Here is a 20,742-nt window from a genome sequence, read left to right as displayed (position 1 = left end):
CGTATGGCAGGGGCGCGAACAAAGGAAAGAAGGAGACGAAAAAAGGACGGAGCGAAGCATAAAAATCGAATGAAAAAAGTGACCATTTAAAAATACACATTTTATAATTAGTTACGATTATAGATATGCTCCAGTAAAATTAATCGGTTTATACACGAGTCGCGCACGCGCGCACCACTTTTATAATACAATAAAACGCGGGAGCCGAGAAGGTCGTATCTGCGCTCGATTAGATGTTACAATATCACGGATCACGAAGCTCGGAACAATCAAAGCGTAATAATGAGGCCACTGGGATAAACAAGCGGTAGAGCAAAGATACGTCGCTGCGTACAACGCGCAAATATGTTGAATTTTAACCTTTGTATATATATATATATATGTGCACCGCGTACACAGTTGAATATTATCTTCACCCTGGAAACGTGAGCGACGCCGAGAGTAGCGTAGCCGTGGCGCGGGGCGTCTTGGCGAGGAACACATCGCGGGATGAGAAGCGCTAGCAATGCGTAAGAGAGACGAGAATAGAGCACCGCGAAGGGGATCTTGAGTTTTGTGGGCGTCTCTCTTTCGTTCCGTCTCGCTCTTCCGCGGCAGCATCTCGCTTCGGAATATTTCTTCAAAGAGATCCCGTGAAAAATCATATCTGATTATGAAATTCCTCGGATGCGGAGAGAAAAAAGGAATTCGCTTGTGGCAAAGGAAAGAAAGGCTTTATAAATGTACGGAAGGCTCAAAGAAAATAAAGAAAGGAGAATTTAGCGGCCAACGCGAAAGCGGAGGAAGCCCTCGCTCTATTATCTCGGTTAATTATCCCCTTAATATAGTGACACTGTGACGCTCATTTGGACCAAAGCTAACCCCCTTATTTTCCCTCTTCTTTTACTCGACTTTATATATCTCTCGTGCGTTTCTCTTCATTTCTATATATAGCAACAACACGAGCTACCATCTTGCTCGAGTTGCTTCAATTGTCGCCAATTTCGTGAGGGCCTTCATCACCGAGCACGTATTTTTCGTACGTCCTATGTAAAGGGTGTCCCAGTCCGAATCCTCGTCGCCCAATTACTTGAGAGGGAAATGCCAATTTTCAAATTTACGGACATTCGATCTCATTAGACAAGTTACTGCACTGAGAAAAAAAAATCGTTGATTCAATAACAATCGATGTTATTGGAAGAGTTTTCTTCATTTATAACTGCGCAATGTTTTTGGAGAGAATGAATCTGCAGTTTGATCTGAAACTCTTTTGGTCGTTTTATCATATTTAACCTTGTGATCGATAATATATATTTCATTGGTACATTTTTTCTTGGTGTATACTTTTCACGAGTAATTTGCAGTAATTCGTCATTCGAGTCGACTAAATCGCGCGGGGATTCGAAACTGTCGCTTCCAGAGTCGCTGCGTGTGCACAAAACCAATATTGCGGACTAGAAAATTATCTGAAAAGGAGTTTGTTGGAGGATGGAAAAGGAGGTTGTTGGAAGAGATTATTCGTCGAGCAATCATTAGAAATGCCAATGAATTTCTATTCGCTCCCGAGACCAGGATTTTCAAGACACAAGATTTTCGTGGGAGACTTTTTTGTAGGAAATTTAACCCTCTACAAAATTGGTCCCATGGATATTGGCTCAATCTCCAACGGTTTCGACGGCAGATACGCCGACAGTGCCAAACTTCGCGTTGACTGTTGCAATAACTAATCATAAGTCGAAAAAGTGCCACGGGATTTTCTGCCCCGCGCAGTGTGTTCCGGGAGCTACTTCGAGGGAGTGTTCGTCCGCACCGAGACACCCTGTACATCGATATACATCCATAAAAATATGGAGAAAGAGACACGCGTATGAAGGGCCGTAGAAAGAGTTGCGTGTCGAGTAATAAAATACTGCGAGGCGCATCAGCGCAGCATCGTCTCTCTGGCCGCGTGCGTCCGCGATGATGGGAGTTGGACTGGGAGCAACAACGCGAGAGAGGAGCGGACTCGTTATCTCGTCCTCTTGTGCGCGCAAACACTGCTCTTCCGTGCAACGATGCCGCCGTCTCTTTCTCCCCCGCGAGAATATTTTCCCCTTAAAATGTTCGTGAACCTTTCCACGTTTCTCCTTCTGGCCCGACGCTTCCTACTTTCGCGGGCGCGCGCGCGCGCGCGCGCGGGGCACTCCATGCGGTTATAGTATATTTTTATACATCCTCGAGTAGTCCGGCCAACCTTCGTGTGTCTCTGCTCCGTTCATCGTGCCATGCATTTTCTTCGTACGCGCGTTATCACGCTCGATCTAATTCTTCGCGATCCTCTTCGTCCTCCTCCGCCCTCTCTCTCGGTCTCTCCGCGCGCATGCTTCGCCGCTCTCGTTAACCCATTCAGCTTTATATTCTCTTCCCGTTCGCGTACACACGCACGGCTACCAAACACGCGGACATTAACGCCCGCGCGTTTCGGCGAACTTCAAAATTATTATTGCAAAGCCCACAATAAGCGCAGCGAGGAGTTTGCTCCGCGAGTTCGCCGGAGTCTTCCCACACCGCGCTTCACTGAAAGCCGAAACGGCTCTCGAGCCATCGTGTGATCCACCACCTCAAAGCTTCAATCGTTTCCTCAAATACTCGAAGAGCGTTTGGGAGAAGGAGCGATAACCTTGAACGAGGCTCCGTGACTATATACGCGCGGATCCGATCTCCGATGAGAAGCGAATGAAAAAAGGAAACGAAAAGAGAGGCGGCGGCAAGGGAGAGAATAAGATCAAGGCGACGAGAGCTGCAGCAAACGCACAAAGCGATACACGAGCAGAGGATGCCTTGAGAAATGGCAGAGCGGATTCGACTTCCCCGCTAAGAGATTTCACTACGTATATAGTATGAGCGTTCGCCCAGCAGTTTATACCTCCATGTATGTATGAACGTGTCCCCACGCGTGTGTACGCCCGTGTGCGTTCTTCGGTCGCACTCTCCGTCCATGAATGACCGGCAGATCTGTTTAATGAATGAACGACCGAACGAACGGAGCGTCGGACCGAGGCGGAATCGCTTCGCGCTCTCTCTCTCTCTCTCTCAGATACTCTTCCTGCTCGTTTGCAGTTTGCGAACACGCACGTATTCGTTCTACAAGACTATGCATATGTATATATAAATATATATAAAATCCATATAATATGTACACATATAAAGCATCTGGATGTATTGGCACAAACGTGTGTGTGATTACTAGGACCGTATACGGTCGAGTCTCTCGAGGCGCGGCACACTCTCGGAGGGTCGTCGAGCCGCGAGATATTTCATCGTGTGGGCGCTTTCCACGAAGGGAAAACCGCGTTGCCAAGTGCTTGTGCCCGCTCGTACATATGCGAATCCGAATGTTTTCAACGCGCAGCTTGTTTTTTTTTCTACCTCTCTCTCCCTTCCAATAATAATTTATCGAAATCATGAGGCGAACAGGGAGGTCCGGGCGATGCGTCTAGCAGCTTTTTGAGAGCGTGGATCAGGCGACTGAGCTCACTTGAAATTTTTGAAATGGAAATTCCTTGACGGAGTTTGACCGATTAAAATAAGGCTCTCTCTCTTCTACAATATTTTATTTTTTAACGACTTCGTTCTTCGAGGTTGACGAACAAAACTGTCACTTCGCTCGATACTTTATCTTTCTTCACTTTTAAGTGTTTTTTAAGAGTCTCTCTTTCGTGTTCCCTTCCCACGGAACGATGGCGAAAATCGGCTGACGGAGCCTTTTTTTAATCGGTCAAAGCGTGTGTCGAAGAATTTCGATTTCGAAATTTGCGGTTTCTCTCTCGCACTCACGGTTAAAGAGCGCTTTCGATCGCGATCGCGCATTATTTCTGTCTCTCATCGACGACAATGCTCAAATTTCCAATTCAGCCGGCGCCTCCATTCTGCTGAATTCTCTCCGCGAAAATCAAGTATTTTCTTGGTGCAAAGAAATTGATTGAGAGAAAAGTGCTGCCGCCACGAGTATAAATTTACGCACGTTTCCTGTTTTCTATCTCGCGATATCGCCCCTCCCTGCTGCCAGGCCGCTCCCGGTTCTTACATCTCTCCGCATCTGCATTATCTCTCGAACGATTACGTATTCACCGACGAGAGGATTGGTTTTGTGATTTTCAGCTAGAAACGTACGAGAAAGCGCGGTCCGCGCGGAGTAATATCGTTTTATTGAATAGACACGGGCAAGCGCGCTTTCCGTCTGTGGAAGGTGTGCACGGGAACGGTGGCTACGCGCGTTCCTTTGGCCCTGCACGCAGGCTAATCGGCGACGTATCCGTACGTACGGCGCGCGTATAAACGACGAGAAAAAAAGAGGATTAGATATAGCCGCATTTGTATACAGATAGAGAGGAAGGTGGCTCGGCGGTGCGTGTACGCGCTCCGCTCGGCGCGTACACCGCACAACGCGGCTTACATAACGTATTTTGACGACCCCGACGGAACGCGATAGCCCGTGCGCCGGAAGTGCTTCGCCGCGTCCCCTCTGGCCACATCGCGGGCTCTTTCTCTCTTCCTCCGGTTCGCTCGCGCCCTCCCTCCTTCTCCATCTCTCGCTTTTCCTCTATGACTCGCTCGCGTACAGTATCGTGTATGCGTGTCCGCTGGCTCGACCCCGCGCGAGCGACGTCTAGTCCGCTCGTCGTATCGTGCGCCATGTCGCCTTGCTCGTAAACGAGACGGAGTGCCTTTGCGCTAACTCAGCCGCAAACGTCGGGTTCGTTCGAATTTCGGCTGGCTCTTTTATCGCCCGGGTGCTGCTTCGCGATGAGTCAAAATCACCGCCAGGAGGTTTTATCTTAATCCGCGGGAAAGCCGGAGGCGATTGAAATATTGTAAAAGAAGAGACGAGCGATGCCGAGTGTGGCTTGAAGCGAGATCCGCGCGCTCTCCCTTCCGGAGGTTCGCGCGCATACGCGCATTCAATGAATGATCTGAGGCCCGGAATAACAACGGCCCAGCGAGCCACGGACACCGATCAATTCGAATTTGTATTGCAGGCTCATTGCACGAGATTGAACGAATGCATTTAGGGAGGCGGTCGTCGAAATTGGAGCAACTTCCTGTTACAAGCTCGACCGATCGCGCCTTTGCACTCGCGGTCCCATTCGCAAGCCTTCGCTCTCCTCGCGGTTATCGAGCGGCGCACGCGAACGTGCAACGCGAGTTCGGGAAAAATATGCGAATCTCGTAACGTTTCACAGAGCGAGCCATTCAACGGAGAAGAGCTGGTGCGGCCAGGCGAGGAAGCCCAACACCGGCCGATGTATAGCCGCGATTATGCACCGCGCGTTCCCCGGGTTCCTCCCACGTACGCGAGAGCCTCCCCACCTCTTGGGGAGCCTCTCGCGGTGCGAAACTATACTCTCGGGGCGAGCACGAGGCGGCCGGGGCTCCTGCCGACGAGGACTAGAAGCTCATTCCTACGTCCCCCGGTAAATGTAAGGACGCCTATGTATTCAAGCGGGCATACGTGTCCGCGTGCATCGAGAGAAGGTACAAAGTGTGCGAGGCCCGCTCGGTGTACGTGACGCATCGATGCGTGCGTGGCCTCTGTGAACAATAATGTGCAAACGCTGCTGCTGCAGCTCTTCCCCGTCGGTGCCATTGCGATTGTGTGCGTATTTTAATGCGTCGCATCGATGAAGACGACTTTTAAAAGCGAGCCTCCGACTCTCTTTCTCGGTAGAAATATTTCTTACGCCCTTTTCTCAATGCGCGTTGAGACTGATGCCAGTCCTACGATGTAACCTCAGGCGAAAAGAAGGCAAGTGCGAGTGAACTGTTCGATTTTACGAGCAGGACGCTCTCGAAGCTGCTTCGTTACGAGGCCGTTAGCACAGCAGCCGCGCGCTCCACGACGTTTCTCTTTTTCTCTCGTCACCGGGGCGAACTCCGTAAGAGCGAGTGAGACGAGCCCGCTTTAGAGTTTCCGTATTTTCTCCGAGACTATTATACAGCGCTTTTTCGGAAAAAACATCGTCGTTTACTCTCGACTTGGACGCGACTCATCTCCCGTACGAATCGCGACGTCGCCTCTCTGCGGCTAAAAACTCGTGCCCCTCTCCACCCTCCGTATTCTTACACCATTGCTCTGCTCCTCGTCACTTTTGTCATCCATCACAAATGAAATATATCACTAATTTCCTCCTCAAACGAGTCGATTGTTTCTTCGAACGTAAGCCTGCTTCGAAAGTTCTCTCTCACTCGGTTCGTCCCCCATAACCTGCTCTCCGTATTTTATGCCCATGGAACCATTTTTTATTGTGCTGTAAAATGAAGCTTGTCGCTACTTCACTAAATGAAAACAAAATATTAATTTTTATGAAAAGGAGCCTCATAGTGATGCTGAAATTTCCATAGGAATTTTAATCGTCCGTTATTACATCGGATGAAGAATATTTCAATCGTCATTTGTTACCTTTTACTGCTAACATCTCAACCTCCTTAAATACACCGTAAACCCATGCACAAGGGAACGGCATACGCGCATTCCTTCTATGTATATCGCGCATTGTGTACACGAGCGTATTGACATATCCGCATAAGCGATAAGCTTACGCAGGTCGTTCAATGCGACCTTCGCAGGGACTCGTGTAAAAGCCGCCACGGGAGAAAGACCGAGAGGGAGAGAGGACCCTAGACGACCTTCGACGTCGCCCTTTGCGCGCTCTCTCTCTCTCTTCTTCTCCGGCCTTTCAACGATCCCCTTTCTTTTATTTATTACGTTTCACGCGACCTGCTCGCTGCGCTCGTGAATATATGCGAGTTTATATAGGGTGTCCCGCACCATCGGTGGGCACCCCCGTAACATTGGATTCCGGACGGCACCGCACCGTTGACTGTGCGAGTTGACGTGACCGCTCTGGAATCGTGTACTATCGAATAATGGCTGAAAATCGGCCGACAGCACATCGGACCAATCTCGTAGAGCAGACAATTTCCTTACTGAAGGTTCGTCGAATGATACTTTTCGGAAGAAGGTATTTTGCTTCTGGGAACCGTTGGAAAAACACGATCTGACGTTGGAGGGTAACTCATGTTCGAGCTTTCTTGATTGGCTTTCAGGAGTCAGACAAGGCAGATTATATGTTGAAGTTTGCAATGTTGGAGTCGGACGAAATGATGTCAAAAACTCTCCAAAGATTTTCTTCCTTACGGAATTTCAATTCGTAGTTTCTCAACCTACAACAATGATCTCGTGAAAATTAAAAATTCGTCAACTACGAATCTTTTTTCAGTCAAATTCGTTGGACTCCAACGTTGCAAACTTCAGCGTCGTCATCGACAGTGGGAACTATGGACAAGGGCTTTTCTACAGGAAATTTGGTGCTTCATGGAATCGGTCCCGTGCTTTCTCGAATAAAAAAATGTTGATTCAATAGCAGTTGATGTTGTTGGAAGAATTTCTTCATTCAACTGCAATGTTTTCGCATGAATCTACAGTTTGATTTAAAACTATTTATGACGCTGAAGTTTCCAACGTTGGAGTCCAACGAAACGATAAAAAAAAACTCTCCTAAATTCCAGTAATTCTCCAATTTCGTTCTCTGTCGAAATTGCAATTCTTAGTTCTTCAAGCTGCACCGATACTTCGTGAAATAAAAAATTGGTGAATTACAAATGTTTTTTTCGTTCATTTCGTTGGACCCCAACGTTGCAAACTTCAGCGTCGTAACTATTTTATTCGTTTGAGGAGGCTGGATCACGAAATAAAAATAATCAGAATTTTGTCAAATTTCGTGTTAAGGAGGGTGGCTACACTCGTCAAAATGATAAGAAATTGATCAAATTTGGTGACAATGTTCTTCAACGTCAAGTGCGAAGACACAATTTTTTTCAAAATTTTCTTCTGCTTAGTTATCGAGTAATTACGCATTAAAGCAGATTTCTTATATCCGGAATGTATACCTATATATATGGAAACGCTATGCTTATACACTTGAACTTTAGTGATCAATTACTCGATAACTGTACAGAAGAAAAATCTTAAAAAATTTGTATTGTCAAATTTGGCCCTAAAGAATATGTTCACCAATTTTTATTCAATTCTCATCATTTTGAAATTTTTCATGTATTTAACATGGTTCAGCATGGCAACATTGTATCGTCGGTAGCCACCCTCCTTAAGGAGTTTCGGTACAAAAGTCTAAATATTAAGAAACTGATCAAACTTGGTGATAATGTTGTTCAACATCAAGTGCAAAAACACAATTTTTTTCAAAATTTTCTTCTACCTAGTTATCGAGTAATTACGCATTAAAGCAGATTTCTTATGCCCGGAATATATGAAAACGCTATGCTTATACACGTGAACTTTAGTGATCAATTGCTCGATAACTGTGTAGAAGAAAAATCTTAAAAAATTTGTATTGCCAAATTTGGCACTAAAGAATATGTTCACCAAATTTTATAAAATTCTAAACTTTTTGAAATTTTTTATGTTTCTAGCATGGTTTAGCATGGCAAGATTGTATTGCCTGTACCGAAACTCCTTAACATTCTTTCGCATCAAGTATACAAATACAATTTTTCTCATATTTTTTAACCACATGGTTATCGAATAATTGAGCGTTAAATCGAAGTTCTTATGCACGAAACTCTGTGCAAACTTTATGCTTATACAGGTGAACTTTAGTGTTCAATTACTCGAGAGCTATGCGGTAGAAAAATTGAAAAAAATCTATATCGTCTGATATATTTTTAAGGTGGTTCCTCCACGAGACAGTTAAATTAGGAAATTATTTAAATTTGGCATACGTATTGTTCAACATATGGACAACACCTCTATAAAATTTTAACAAGTTTCACCATTCCGATCCCCAAATATATGTAATTGAAGTTGACTCAATTAACACGTAACATATGGACCATGCATAGGCAAACGGCACATTATTAATTCTACCGCTAGTACTAAAATTAGGAAGTTTATAAAAAACGAGGAGGAGCTAGAACAGGATATCACAGATATTGTGAAAAAAAATCAAGGTGATTGACCATCTAGTTTGACAGATATAGCCTCGAGAAGTACGAAGGTTTAGGCTGCATACGATATATTTTGCAAGCGAACAAGCGAATGTCGTCTGTATAGACAACCTTTTCTGTGTGTTGAAGCGTAATCCGGATAGTTCCGTCAAAAAATTTACTCACGATGTCGGATCAAAAATACTTTTAGAATAAATTTTACGAAAGCAAATGATATTTGTACTATATCTGCTGGCACCGAGTACGTATATAGGGTCTTTACAAAGTTATTGATTACGATCCGAACGAATTATCAAGCCTTTTAATATGCAGACAGTACATAACTTTTGGTTGGGACTGTCGCAGAGGATCAACCTTAAAGAATATATTTACCAAATTTTATGAAATTCTTATGATTTTGAAATTCTTAATATTTTTAACACGCTTTAGCACGGCACGATTGCGATCCACCCTCCTTAATCGTGTTTATCATGAATTTCACGAGCAGCCCGTAATGTCACGTTTTTTTTCTCAGCGATACGCGTTGAAGCCAACGAATCCGTTTCCGAGGACGATGATAACTGTTGGGAAGAAAATTCGACTATGTTGGTGGTCACCCTGTATATATTTCCGCAAAGTACAATGTACTTGGGTATCTACATCTACGAGAAAATTACGTGCGATCGAGTGGAAGCTCGTAGAGCGTACTGAATGAACCGAAAGGAAGTCGTTTGATGTACGCAACTCTCCGGCCAGGCCACGATTATGTGCGCGATAGTTTCTCAAACTTCTCCATATTACTCGGAATTGAATTTTCTTCTCCGAAATGCGTTGCGCGTATGTCCGGTAATGTGTACACGTCGCGTACGAACGTTACGAAGCATTGTCTCGAGCTCGTTGTAAATAATTGATGCGAGAATGATTGTTTTTTTTTTTTTTATTATTTTTGAATTTTTTTTTATTTTTCTTTTTTCAACATCATTATTCAACTATGATTTAGCTTCTTAGAACAAACGATTGAGATTCTTGGGTAGTATTGTGTGTGTGTGTGTGTGTGTGTGTGTGTGTGTGTGTGGCCTCGAGCAGGCAATGTGGTCACCGCGAGAGCCGAGCGGAAAGGCGAAACGCGAACCGCTTACCGTCGACGTATACCGGAAGTAATTCTAGCCGAGCGGAAGTCACCCCAAAATGGTAACATCCGCTGTTCGCTCGTATACTCTCGAGAGCTTATACAGTAATGAAATATAATGTGTGTGTATATGAATGCGGGATCGACGTATGTGCTTAGCGTACTCTCGTATACGCACACTATATTAACGCGCACACCGCATTATTTTATATTTAATGCTCACACAGCCAACGAGAGCGCTAGCGCTCGACGAGTCATCCGCCGACGCCGAACCTCGTTCCCTGCTCGACTGTGCTTTCTACGGCTTCTGCGCCGGAAGTCAAGCTATTTTCGTGATAGCGTCATTTTCGAGGTACACAGCCGCGCGCGACGACTGCAATTCGGGAGATGAAGACAGAAAACGCGAGGCAACGAAAAATTTTACCGACAAACAACCGAATCGGAAACGTTTCTCAGCTCCTTCGATGTATTCATTTGTCAAACAGCCGGGTTACCGTTAAATCATACCGAGACTCCTACGAGGCCTATTTTCAGGCTATTTTTATTGCAAGACTTTCATTATTGATACACTTCCAACTTCGTGGCCTCGGCACGATTTTTCTGAATGGTCAAATATAGCCTTGTGAAAAATGTGGAAATGTCGATAACCCGGCACGCACCCGCGGAATAACGTCTGCACACGCTTTATATTCACGAAAACAACGGTCGTCACGACACCGAAGTTTACGCGGAAACTCCGCCGAGAGCACCACCTGTCAAGAGAACTTTCATCCATGCGTTGTCGTTTATATACAGGTTTTTTGAACTCATTGCAATGGGTCAGATAGCGCAGTTTCCTGTCTTACCGCCTGAAGAAATCTATGCTAACTTTACTCTCATTTTGATCGACGTCTGCATGAAAAATATTTCAAATTTTTTTTCATGCTCCAAACCAATGCGGCTAAACGGGCTAAACCAATGGAATGAGTCCACAAAATTCCTAGATTGCTGATGGAAGATGGCGCTTTTTGAATTTTCATACCGACCGTTGAGTTTTGCGGTCCCAACGATATCTTCATTTTTTCGCCGCTAGAGGAACTTCCGGATAAAATTTGTGTATCGCTCTTGCGTGTTGATCGGGAGTTCGGGAGTTCTTCACGCCACAACCAAGATGGTGAGTGTTTCGATGCGATTTGTGAATTCGTTAAAATCCGCCGATATCTGTGACATCTTAACACGAGGAAGCCCGAAATCGTGATGAAGAGAAATTGTGAACATTATCAATTCAATGTGTCCCCAAGGTTTTGCATTTTCGTTTTATTATTTACTTATTTTTTGGGTTGTTGTCATCACTCATCAAGCTCATCACGATTTCAACGTTTCCTCGTGTAAGCCCCAGGTTTCTGTTCAGTGATTAATTATGTCTTTCGTGCTATATTTCAGTCGACACATAAGAAGAAGACGAGGAAGCTCCGTGGACACGTAAGCCACGGTCATGGTCGTATCGGTAAGTTTGCTACTTCGTTTTATTTTTCATATGCATCTTTAACCTCATTTTTGTAAAAACTGACAACTTTGTGGACAGGCAAGCACAGAAAGCATCCCGGTGGTCGCGGTAACGCCGGAGGTCTTCACCATCATCGAATTAATTTCGACAAATACCATCCTGGATACTTTGGAAAGGTAGTTTATGTCTTTTTACTATATTCTCATACAGAATCATAAAAATTGTGATTATTTTGCATAGTCAATTTGCCGTTGAGTTATCTTAACCCTAATTACTCATTTGGGGTCTAAACGACCCCATTTGTTGTGTGATTCTACGCTGTTTTCCACCAAGCGACACTGGAACACGGTGCAACATCGTGTAACGCAATGTCGTATAGTGCCCACGTTATTTTGTTCTTATTCGAACACGTGAAACACAGTGTTGTTCTGTGGCCCTTACTGAAAAGCTAGAGTTTCTTATTCGATTGTATATTAAATTTCTGTACATTGAACATGATGAATTGTAAACGCTTTCACCGGCGACCTGAACTACCTTGAATGCAGCACAAGGACTCTGAAAATGCATGTCGCCTTCATATGACTTATTCCAAATAAAAAATTTCTAATTCAAATTCTTTATTTTTCTTTGCAGCTCGGTATGAGGAACTACCATTTGCGTAAAAACACTAAATGGTGCCCATCCCTCAACCTGGACAAACTCTGGACACTCGTTTCTGAACAGACGAGGCTAAAGTACAAAGATGCTCCCAACGGCAAAGCCCCAGTTATTGATCTGGTTAAAGCTGTGAGTATAATGATTATTCTAATCCCAAAATTATCAACAAGATATGAAGTTTTTTCACAAATCATGAAAACATCGATCATAATTATAAGGCTCAATTTGTAATAGTTATTTGTGGACACCACCCCGTTATAGAAAATATTGTGAATGGAGATTTGAAATTGTTTTTCTTTATTGCTTCTAGGGTTATTACAAGCTTTTGGGTAAGGGACGTCTTCCCAAGCAACCTGTAATTGTAAAAGCCAAATTCTTCAGCAAACTTGCAGAAGATAAGATCAAGGCTGTTGGAGGTGCCTGTGTTCTTTCTGCATAAATCTTGTGGTGAGTTAATTGTACTGATTTCTACTTCTTTTTCTCATTGCAATTATTTTAACATGATGATATGATCGGGCGGTCTTAAGAGTGCGTACAACACTCTTTCACCTTGTGGATTGTGATCATTCACTGATTCAACAGAAAAATATCTAATAATTGTGAATATATTTTGTCCAAGCATAACTTTATGAATTGTCTTTTTTTTCCAGTCGATCCTGTGTGGCCACTTTTCTTACGGTATGTTTATTTTTGGTTTAAACTCGAATGCAAAAGATAAATAATGAGTTCCAAAAGAAATTTTTTCTTTCTCAAAATTGAACTTTTTCTCATTTCAATTTTATGTCAATTATGATGATTTTGTGAACGGGCGGTCTGAAAAGTGCGTACAACACTTTTTATCATGTTGATTGTTCACTTCTGACCAGAATTCTTCACAATTTTATGCAATTTCTATAAAAATCAGATAACTAATTTTTTCGTCCTTCTTTTATGTTTCAGGATTACAAGAACTGATCCGGGACGTTGAGTACAATTGTCAACCTTGTACAATTCTATAATAAAATTGAAAAAAAATGTACTTCAGCAGTTATCTTTATTGTTCTATTATAAAAGTTTCGAGCTCGTCTAAGCTCACATTGTTTGAATGTAGATTCGTATAACTAGTATATTGGGGCAGTTTAAGTGACGGATTTGGTATTTTTATGCCAAGTGAGGGGGTGGAGGAGGAATTTGCATTCCTGTAGCCAATAATGCTGGTGGTGGAGGAACAGGGTTGAACATCGGAGGTCTTGGTGGTGGAGGAACTGGCATCATTGGGGGACCAAGACCCGGTCTGATAAGAGGTACCGGTGGCGGTGGTACTTTTCCAACCGAAGGTTTCTCGTTTTTGAAAGCAAATTGTAAAAAGAATTGCTTTGTATCTTTATTCCAATGGGTCCAAAACTTTCCCTCCGCTTTTTCGACTTCTCTGCTTGGAACCTGTTTCAGAGAAAAAAAAATCAATTGCATCAAAGTTCTTAAATTGAAAACTGCTGTTCGCTATTTGTTGCATAAAGCTTGAATTATTGTGCCTACATTTTTAGGTATACATTCGGAAATTTTAAAGTATAAAAAGATTTATATGCTCCAGAATGCAAATAGTGCGTGTTCAAAGGAGATTTAAATCATAGTAAAATACGTAAATGAAATTTAATGAGTATATTTTTTTAATTATTTTGCTCAACTAATGATCGGTAGCACACAAATTTTAATTGATGGGTTTTCCGACTTCTTACTCATTTGCATGGATTTTATTCTGCAAGCTTATGTTATTGAATATCAAAATTACATCTTAAAAATAAATAGACTATCAATTCAAAAAGTTTCTCATGTTTTCTTCCAAACGTAGTTTCTTTGAAGGGAGGAATCGATTGAGCTAGATTTCAATATTTTCTGAAACTCACCTTAAAAGCAATAGTTTCATAAGGTTCAGCAGCAAATAACAAATATTGCCATTTACGATCAGGAGGTTCGACACGTTGTTCATAAGCGGACATAAATCTGTGACGAGGAATAACATTGTCCGCTACTTCAGGATAGTCAACTTGGAAAAGTAAGCTTTGTTGGCCAGTTTCCGGGTCCCTTTGTTTAGTAACTCTGTAACCCGGTCGTCCAATTTTCACGAATTTTTTAGGTTCTACTCTTGGTTTCTCAGGAGCAAGAGTTTGCGGTGCTTCTTTAGCTTCTTTGGCAGCTCTTCGAGCCAAATTTGCTTGATGCTTTTTGCCCTGAGTATGAGCAAGATAACTGCCTTCATTGTTGTGTAGAGTCAAACATAATTTACACTCGTACGACCCCAAATGATTTTTCATAAAATATGGATCTTTGTTGAGATCGATCGTTTCAAGAGCAAGTTGACGGAGTCGTTCTCGACGATCACGATTGTTTTCTGACCAAGATGCGACCCCGCCACCTCCGGTTTTACCTCCCGGACGGTTTTGGAAATCCATTTTATAGTTTCACTGAAATTCAAATCGGAAAAGGTTGAAAAACATGAAACTACATAAATAAACCGTAACACAGCGTCTAACGCTTGAAACATTTTAGGTTAAGTTTACAATTTAAAATATTCGTTTGATAAAGAAACGAAAGATTATCTATTTTCAAGCATGAAGCATTCAATTTTACAGTTGAACTTTGCCTTCGATTTTTAGACTTTAAAATGTTCTTAGAAGATTAAAAAGACCCAACAAAACGCTGTTTCGATGTTTTTTGAGGTTAAGGTCATACTAGAAAATACACATTCACAATGAATTAACTATCAAAAACAATAAATTATCGTTTAAATATTGCGTGCAATTATATAAAAACAAACTCACCTAAGGATAAATGCACTGCTAAAACTTTACCAGTTCTACAAATTTATTGATCATTACTTCGACACAGACAAAATACTGTTCATATTGGGCGAATTATTGTCGCTAGAGATGGTCGCATGGGGATAACCACCATGGGCAACTTGTCTTTGTCCGTACAGTTCACCAAAAAAAATTAGTTGACAGTGAAAACTAATCTAAAGTTGCGGTAGTGACTCAAGACAAGTACCATTTCTGAAAACAAGTTCGCTGCCAGAAACTCTTTACAGGAGCCATCGGGTTTCCAATTGTTTTTAAAATTTCTCTCTTTATAAATATACACGGGTAAGTAGTGTTGGACGGACGACGCGCCAGAGAACGATTTTCCGTCCAGACTGTACGACATCGAATGCGCGTGCGTCGTGCGTCGCAGGCCGTATACAAGCGCCTGCTGCAATTTCACGAATTTGACTGTCACTTGTAACTGTTGCCAACGATGCCTGGATGAAACGCAACACCACCGCACATCCCATTTCCATACGCTAGTATAAAAGCTAAAATTGCACGCTCGTAGTCTGAAAGGAGAAATGGCATTAGATTATTTGAATTATCGGGATCCAGTTAGCGAGCGTATTATTGGACATTCTGCTATACACGAATCGGGAATGCTGCTACTAGGATGGGACGTTGGCAGCATCAAGCATAAAAAGCTGATCGCAGGGGCCGGATATCAGCCCCGAACATGTGCCACAATACAACCAAAAAACTTCAAACAAAAAAGTGAAGATTTTATTATTAAAACAAATTGAACGATGAGTTTATCGTTTGGAAATAAAAAAAAAGTTTAGTATCGGTAAATTTTCCCGAATCCATTACTACCCGCAATTGTTGCCGACGAATATTGAAACACGCAACTTTTCGGATTATCTTCCAAAAAATTGGAATAAAAATTTGGCCTAAAATAGAGGATACTTCCAAAAATGAAAAATTCTGTGAATAATAAATGTGTTCATTGGGAATTGTTTTGTTTTCTGTAAATAAAAATATTTTACGATAAAATATATAAATCATGCACTTTGGTTACATTTCTGAAAGACGATGGAATTTATTTTTTTCATCACATTGGACCACACTAAGTGATATTTCGTCAGGGAAGGCTGACATTTCCTATAAAAACCATAATTTATGAAGTTTTGAAGTTTTTTAAAGTACATGATGAAAAAAGGCATTTTTAACATTTTTGTGTAAAGTTAACATTTTTTTTTGTAAAAAAAATGTTAAAAAATATTTATTTCAGATAGTCTTCACTAAAGCAAAAAAGTTAGTAACCACATTTTTGCAATATTGTAAAGTCTGTAAGTTTCTGCTTCGTTAGATAAAAATATATCGAGATCTTATTACGGTTGAATTTTCGAGAAAGGCTATACAGCGATTTCCTGACAAAGAATAAAATCTAATTTTGCTTTTCCTCGAATTTTCTGAGCCTCTCCGAAACAATGCGAAACCGTATTTCAAATGTTTTTCTAGCACTTACGTGACTAATCTAGAGTCGCGGCAGCGACTCAGAGACAAGTACATTTATGTTATGACGAATTGCTGCCAGAAACTCTTTATACCGGAGCGATAGCGTTTCCAATTGTTTTTATTATTTATCGCCTCGAAGAGACCGGGGCAAAAGCAAAACGGGGCACCGTCGCAAAAGGGGGTACTTCGAAAATTGTGAAAATTATTTCTTTTTCGATCTTGAATTTTGGTATATTTCTCCAGAGCAAGAAAAAAAAGAGAATACTTTGAAAAATAAAAAAAAGCTTCAAAGAGCAAGTGAAAGGAAAAATTTTGAAAAATGAAAATTAGAGAAAAAGAGAAGATTCGAAGCAATTCTTATTTTTTTCGAATGCTTTTCCAAAGAAGCAGTCAAGTCGCATTGGATTAAAATTGCAGTGAGAAAAAAGTTGAACAATTTTTTAGGAGTACCCCATTGGGTCCCAAGGAAAATTGTTGTTGTTGTTTTTTTTTTTTTCGAAAATTGCAAAATATTAGAGTAAGTTTTTTGAGTCTTTGATTTTAAGCAATACGTGAAGCTTCTCAAAATTCTAAAAAGTAGGATATTCCCTTAAGTATCCTGTTTTGTAGAAAAAAATACTTTGAAGTTCTTGGGCGTTTGCTGCTCTTACCGGCCCTCGAGGGCCTTTAAGAGGGGTGAAATGACCCTCCAGAGTCAGGCATATTTTCAACTGATTTATTCTTTGAGGACTAAAACGTCAACCAATGAAAATCGAACCAATTGTGAAATATTACTTGCGTCGGATAAGCAATACTCCAACTCGCCATAGATCCAAACTTCTGATTCGTGTGACTCATGCATGCACACGTGCAGTTAAATTAATTATTTTAAATAATATTCAAGGTCGTATTATCGTACACGATGCAGTATTAAAATGCAAAGAAGTTGGACTTTTTACTAGATTGAAATATTCGTGGAAAATATAAGTCATAAAAAAATAACTCCGATTTCTTTTATTCTACAGTGTACGTTCCGGGAAGGCAAAATTTGTTATTGTTCGAATAAAAAATGTTCGCTTTGGTTTATTCTTGACTCGATGCTATCCAATTTTTATGGATCAGTTGCTTCAGCCTTGTGCCCACGGCACAGTTGTCAGATTTTGATTATAAGACACCGACCCAACCACCAGATTCATCCAAAAATTCTCGAGTGATTTCATACGACGACAAAGGGAGGAAAGATTGCAGAAGAAGAGCTTTTCTGCAGAAAAAACCGATCAGGATTTTCATCATTCAGATACGTATACCAAGACCGTACGAAGTGACGGATCCTAAAATCCAATAAATAAGAGAATAACAATCGACCTTCGAGCACATAACGGATTTTGTTAAATATCCAAATAGTAATCGATCATTCAGTTCAGAAGCCACTATCTAGAATGTCTTTAACTGCTGATAATTGCAAAGTAATATTCTTGCGTCTATTATGGCCAACCAAATATAATTTGGATCCAGATATTCTAAGACTAGCAGCAACATTTAAAAATGAAGAACTTTCTGTTTGGGTCAAACCTACAAAACCGTTTAGCTATCAGACGAGAATAAGTCAGCAGGGTTTGAAAGCTGAGAACGGCGAGTTGTTTTTTAAGGGTCAAATGCTGAAGACTACTGTTGACTTGAAAACCGCTTTAACGAGGTTTTATAAATTTGTCACATCATCACCGGGTCCAGTTTTACTTGTTACTCACTCTTCAGGAATCGAGTTAATGCTCCTTTTCAAAGCTATCCGTAAATTTAGGATGGCGGATATGTTTGAGGGTGTTATTCAGCGTGTTGTGGATACTGTACCGATATTTGAGAAAAGGTTTCCAACTCTAAACGGCGGAAGTCAACTCACATTAAAAGTTTTAGTCTCTTATCTGCAAGGAAAACGATTTAATGAGCCACCCTTGGATATATTATATGAGTTGAGATGGCTAATACGGCTCGTAACCGAAAACTCCGTATCAACATCTGAGTTGATTGAGAACAGCAAATCTTATGAACAAGTTTTACTAAGGCCTCCACAATATTCACCATTGTTTTATAATCCACTCGATATTCGAGACTTGTCACTAACAATATCTGGAAGAACTGTAAGAAGACTAATACAAACAGAAATTACACTTTCGAAATTGAAAGAGTTATCGCAAAAAGGTAGTCCCATGATACTCCATAGCTACATTTACAAACAGGGTGCTGAGAAAATCTGTCGAGGATTTAATATGAAAACAGCAGAAAAAATATTTCATTTTTTGAAAAAACGACGTGCCCATGACCACGGAGATCATTCAGTCAACACAGCGCAGGGAGGAGTTGTCGATGAACCGGGTTCTTCTATAACACCACACGGAGAACAACACACCGATTATTCGTTGCTCGGAACACAGAATGAACTTATCGATGATCCGGACTCAATTATGGAAGAACTGGAAACACCAAACGACAGCGATCATTCCTGCGCCAGACAGAAAGCACAATGCATCAACTATCCATCTACGGGGGATCAGGAAAACCCTAGCAATACTTTGGATTCATTTGTAGGAGAACAGAGAGTAAGCTCCTACAACGATTACGTTTTCAGCCCTGGACAAGAAGAACTTATCCATGCCATAAGTTTGTATTCAGAAGCAGCCAACGATGATCCATTCCCCAACCAATATGACGAACATACCAATGAACTGAATTGGTACATAGAAAGACAGGAAGCACCACATAATAACGATAACTCATTGACCAGACAACCGCAAGAAAGTGTCGATGATGCCGACTTCATTATGGAAGAAACGGAAGCACCATACCCCAGCGGTCGTTTTCTCACAACACATGAAGAAAGCAGAAACGCTGAAGTCCCATTGTTTAACACAGAACGCAAAGCACAATACAACGCCGATGATTCATTCGTCGAAGGTCAGGAAAAACTTATCGATATTATGGACTTATTGAGAGAAGAACAATTCGACAGCAATTATCCATTGAACCCTGGGCAAGAAGGAGCTGCCCGTGCCATTGATGTTTACCCAGAAGCACAAAGAGTAGCCAATTATGAGCCGTTTCTCGACCTGGATTCGCTTGTAGATCAGGAAACCCCATACGATGGAACTTATTCATTCGGCAGAGAACAGACAGAATTTGTCGATGATCTGAACTCAGTTACGGAAGACCCGAGAGCACTATACGATCACTCACTCACCAGACGTCAGGTAGGACGAGAAGCAACTGGCTATTCTCCATTTTTTGGCCAATACGATGAACTCACCAATGAACAGGGTCAAAGTGACCGAGGATTGAACCAAGAATGGAATCACGAATTTGATCCTTTTTATTATTGGAGAAATTAGCAACAGTAATGGGTACGTGATCGGTGTGTTGTTTCCTCGATCATTAAATCCGAAATAAAGAAAAATGTTGAACTATTCAATTCCGTAAATAACTTTGATCGATTAATTGAAAAATTTTAAATAAATTGTCATATGAAAAAGTAATAAATCAAACGAATGGAAATGAAAAAAAGTTGTAACTTCACCATCAAAAAATGTGTTAATGTGTTATTGGCCGTCTCCCACCTTTCAAGGATCATTCAGTCATGATTCTGAACTTCGTATAGCAGTTTTTCCTTATATTAAAAAAAAAAATTGTCGGATTCTCTTGACACTTCCTACTCTTCGTTTGCAGACACTCTTTGTTCGTGCTTCATTACCCAAATAACGTCGAACTTGTTTGAGCTTTTTAGAACATAATTTAGACTTGTTTATATTTGGGTTTGTTTGAATATTTTTGGCTTTGAGTAATCAATATTCCAACTTGCTATTTTCCACAAACCATGCGCCCAGTTTTAAACAGACAAAAAAACACTGGAAAACAGTTATTTTCAAGACAGCCTATCCAATCCAAAAACAGTCATAAGCAAAATTTGCAAATGGGGATTTGAAGGAAAAATTGTCCTCTTTGAAAGGCCGTTTGCTAAATTATGATATCTCGATTCTTTTAAACGCTATCAAACTTTTATAGCGCGACTCGAATTTTTGTCTGATGATTCCATACTTTTGGTCGGCAGCGTAGATTCAAACTTTCGATTTGTGTGACTCATGCAGGCTCATGCGATAACTGTGATAATCAATAGTTCGTACGTGCAGTTGAATTACTTATTTAAAAATACATTAGAAATATAGGAACTGTAATCTGTCGTTGAA

General features: G+C 41.4%; 2 protein-coding genes across 2 annotated transcripts; one reads left to right on the top strand and one right to left on the bottom strand.

The window, feature by feature from the left end:
* Positions 1-11,150: 11,150 nt before the first annotated feature.
* Positions 11,151-13,251, top strand: RpL27A (ribosomal protein L27A). The gene is made up of 7 exons (XM_043415193.1): positions 11,151-11,243; positions 11,513-11,576; positions 11,655-11,752; positions 12,210-12,362; positions 12,544-12,680; positions 12,884-12,911; positions 13,173-13,251. Exons 1-5 carry the CDS (start codon positions 11,241-11,243, stop codon positions 12,670-12,672), a joined length of 447 nt encoding a protein of 148 aa, XP_043271128.1. The 5' UTR covers positions 11,151-11,240; the 3' UTR covers positions 12,673-12,680; positions 12,884-12,911; positions 13,173-13,251.
* Sf3a2 (splicing factor 3a subunit 2) lies at positions 13,250-16,019 on the bottom strand. The gene is made up of 3 exons (XM_043415192.1): positions 15,032-16,019; positions 14,117-14,674; positions 13,250-13,652 (listed from the first exon to the last, which is right to left on the bottom strand). The coding sequence occupies exons 2-3, from the start codon at positions 14,660-14,662 to the stop codon at positions 13,374-13,376; spliced, it is 825 nt and encodes a 274-aa protein (XP_043271127.1). The 5' UTR covers positions 14,663-14,674; positions 15,032-16,019; the 3' UTR covers positions 13,250-13,373.
* Positions 16,020-20,742: the final 4,723 nt, after the last annotated feature.

The sequence above is a fragment of the Venturia canescens genome, chromosome 3 (assembly GCF_019457755.1).
Source record: "Venturia canescens isolate UGA chromosome 3, ASM1945775v1, whole genome shotgun sequence".
In the NCBI taxonomy this organism is placed as follows: domain Eukaryota; kingdom Metazoa; phylum Arthropoda; class Insecta; order Hymenoptera; family Ichneumonidae; genus Venturia; species Venturia canescens.
This window is presented reverse-complemented; position numbering and strand designations above follow the sequence as displayed.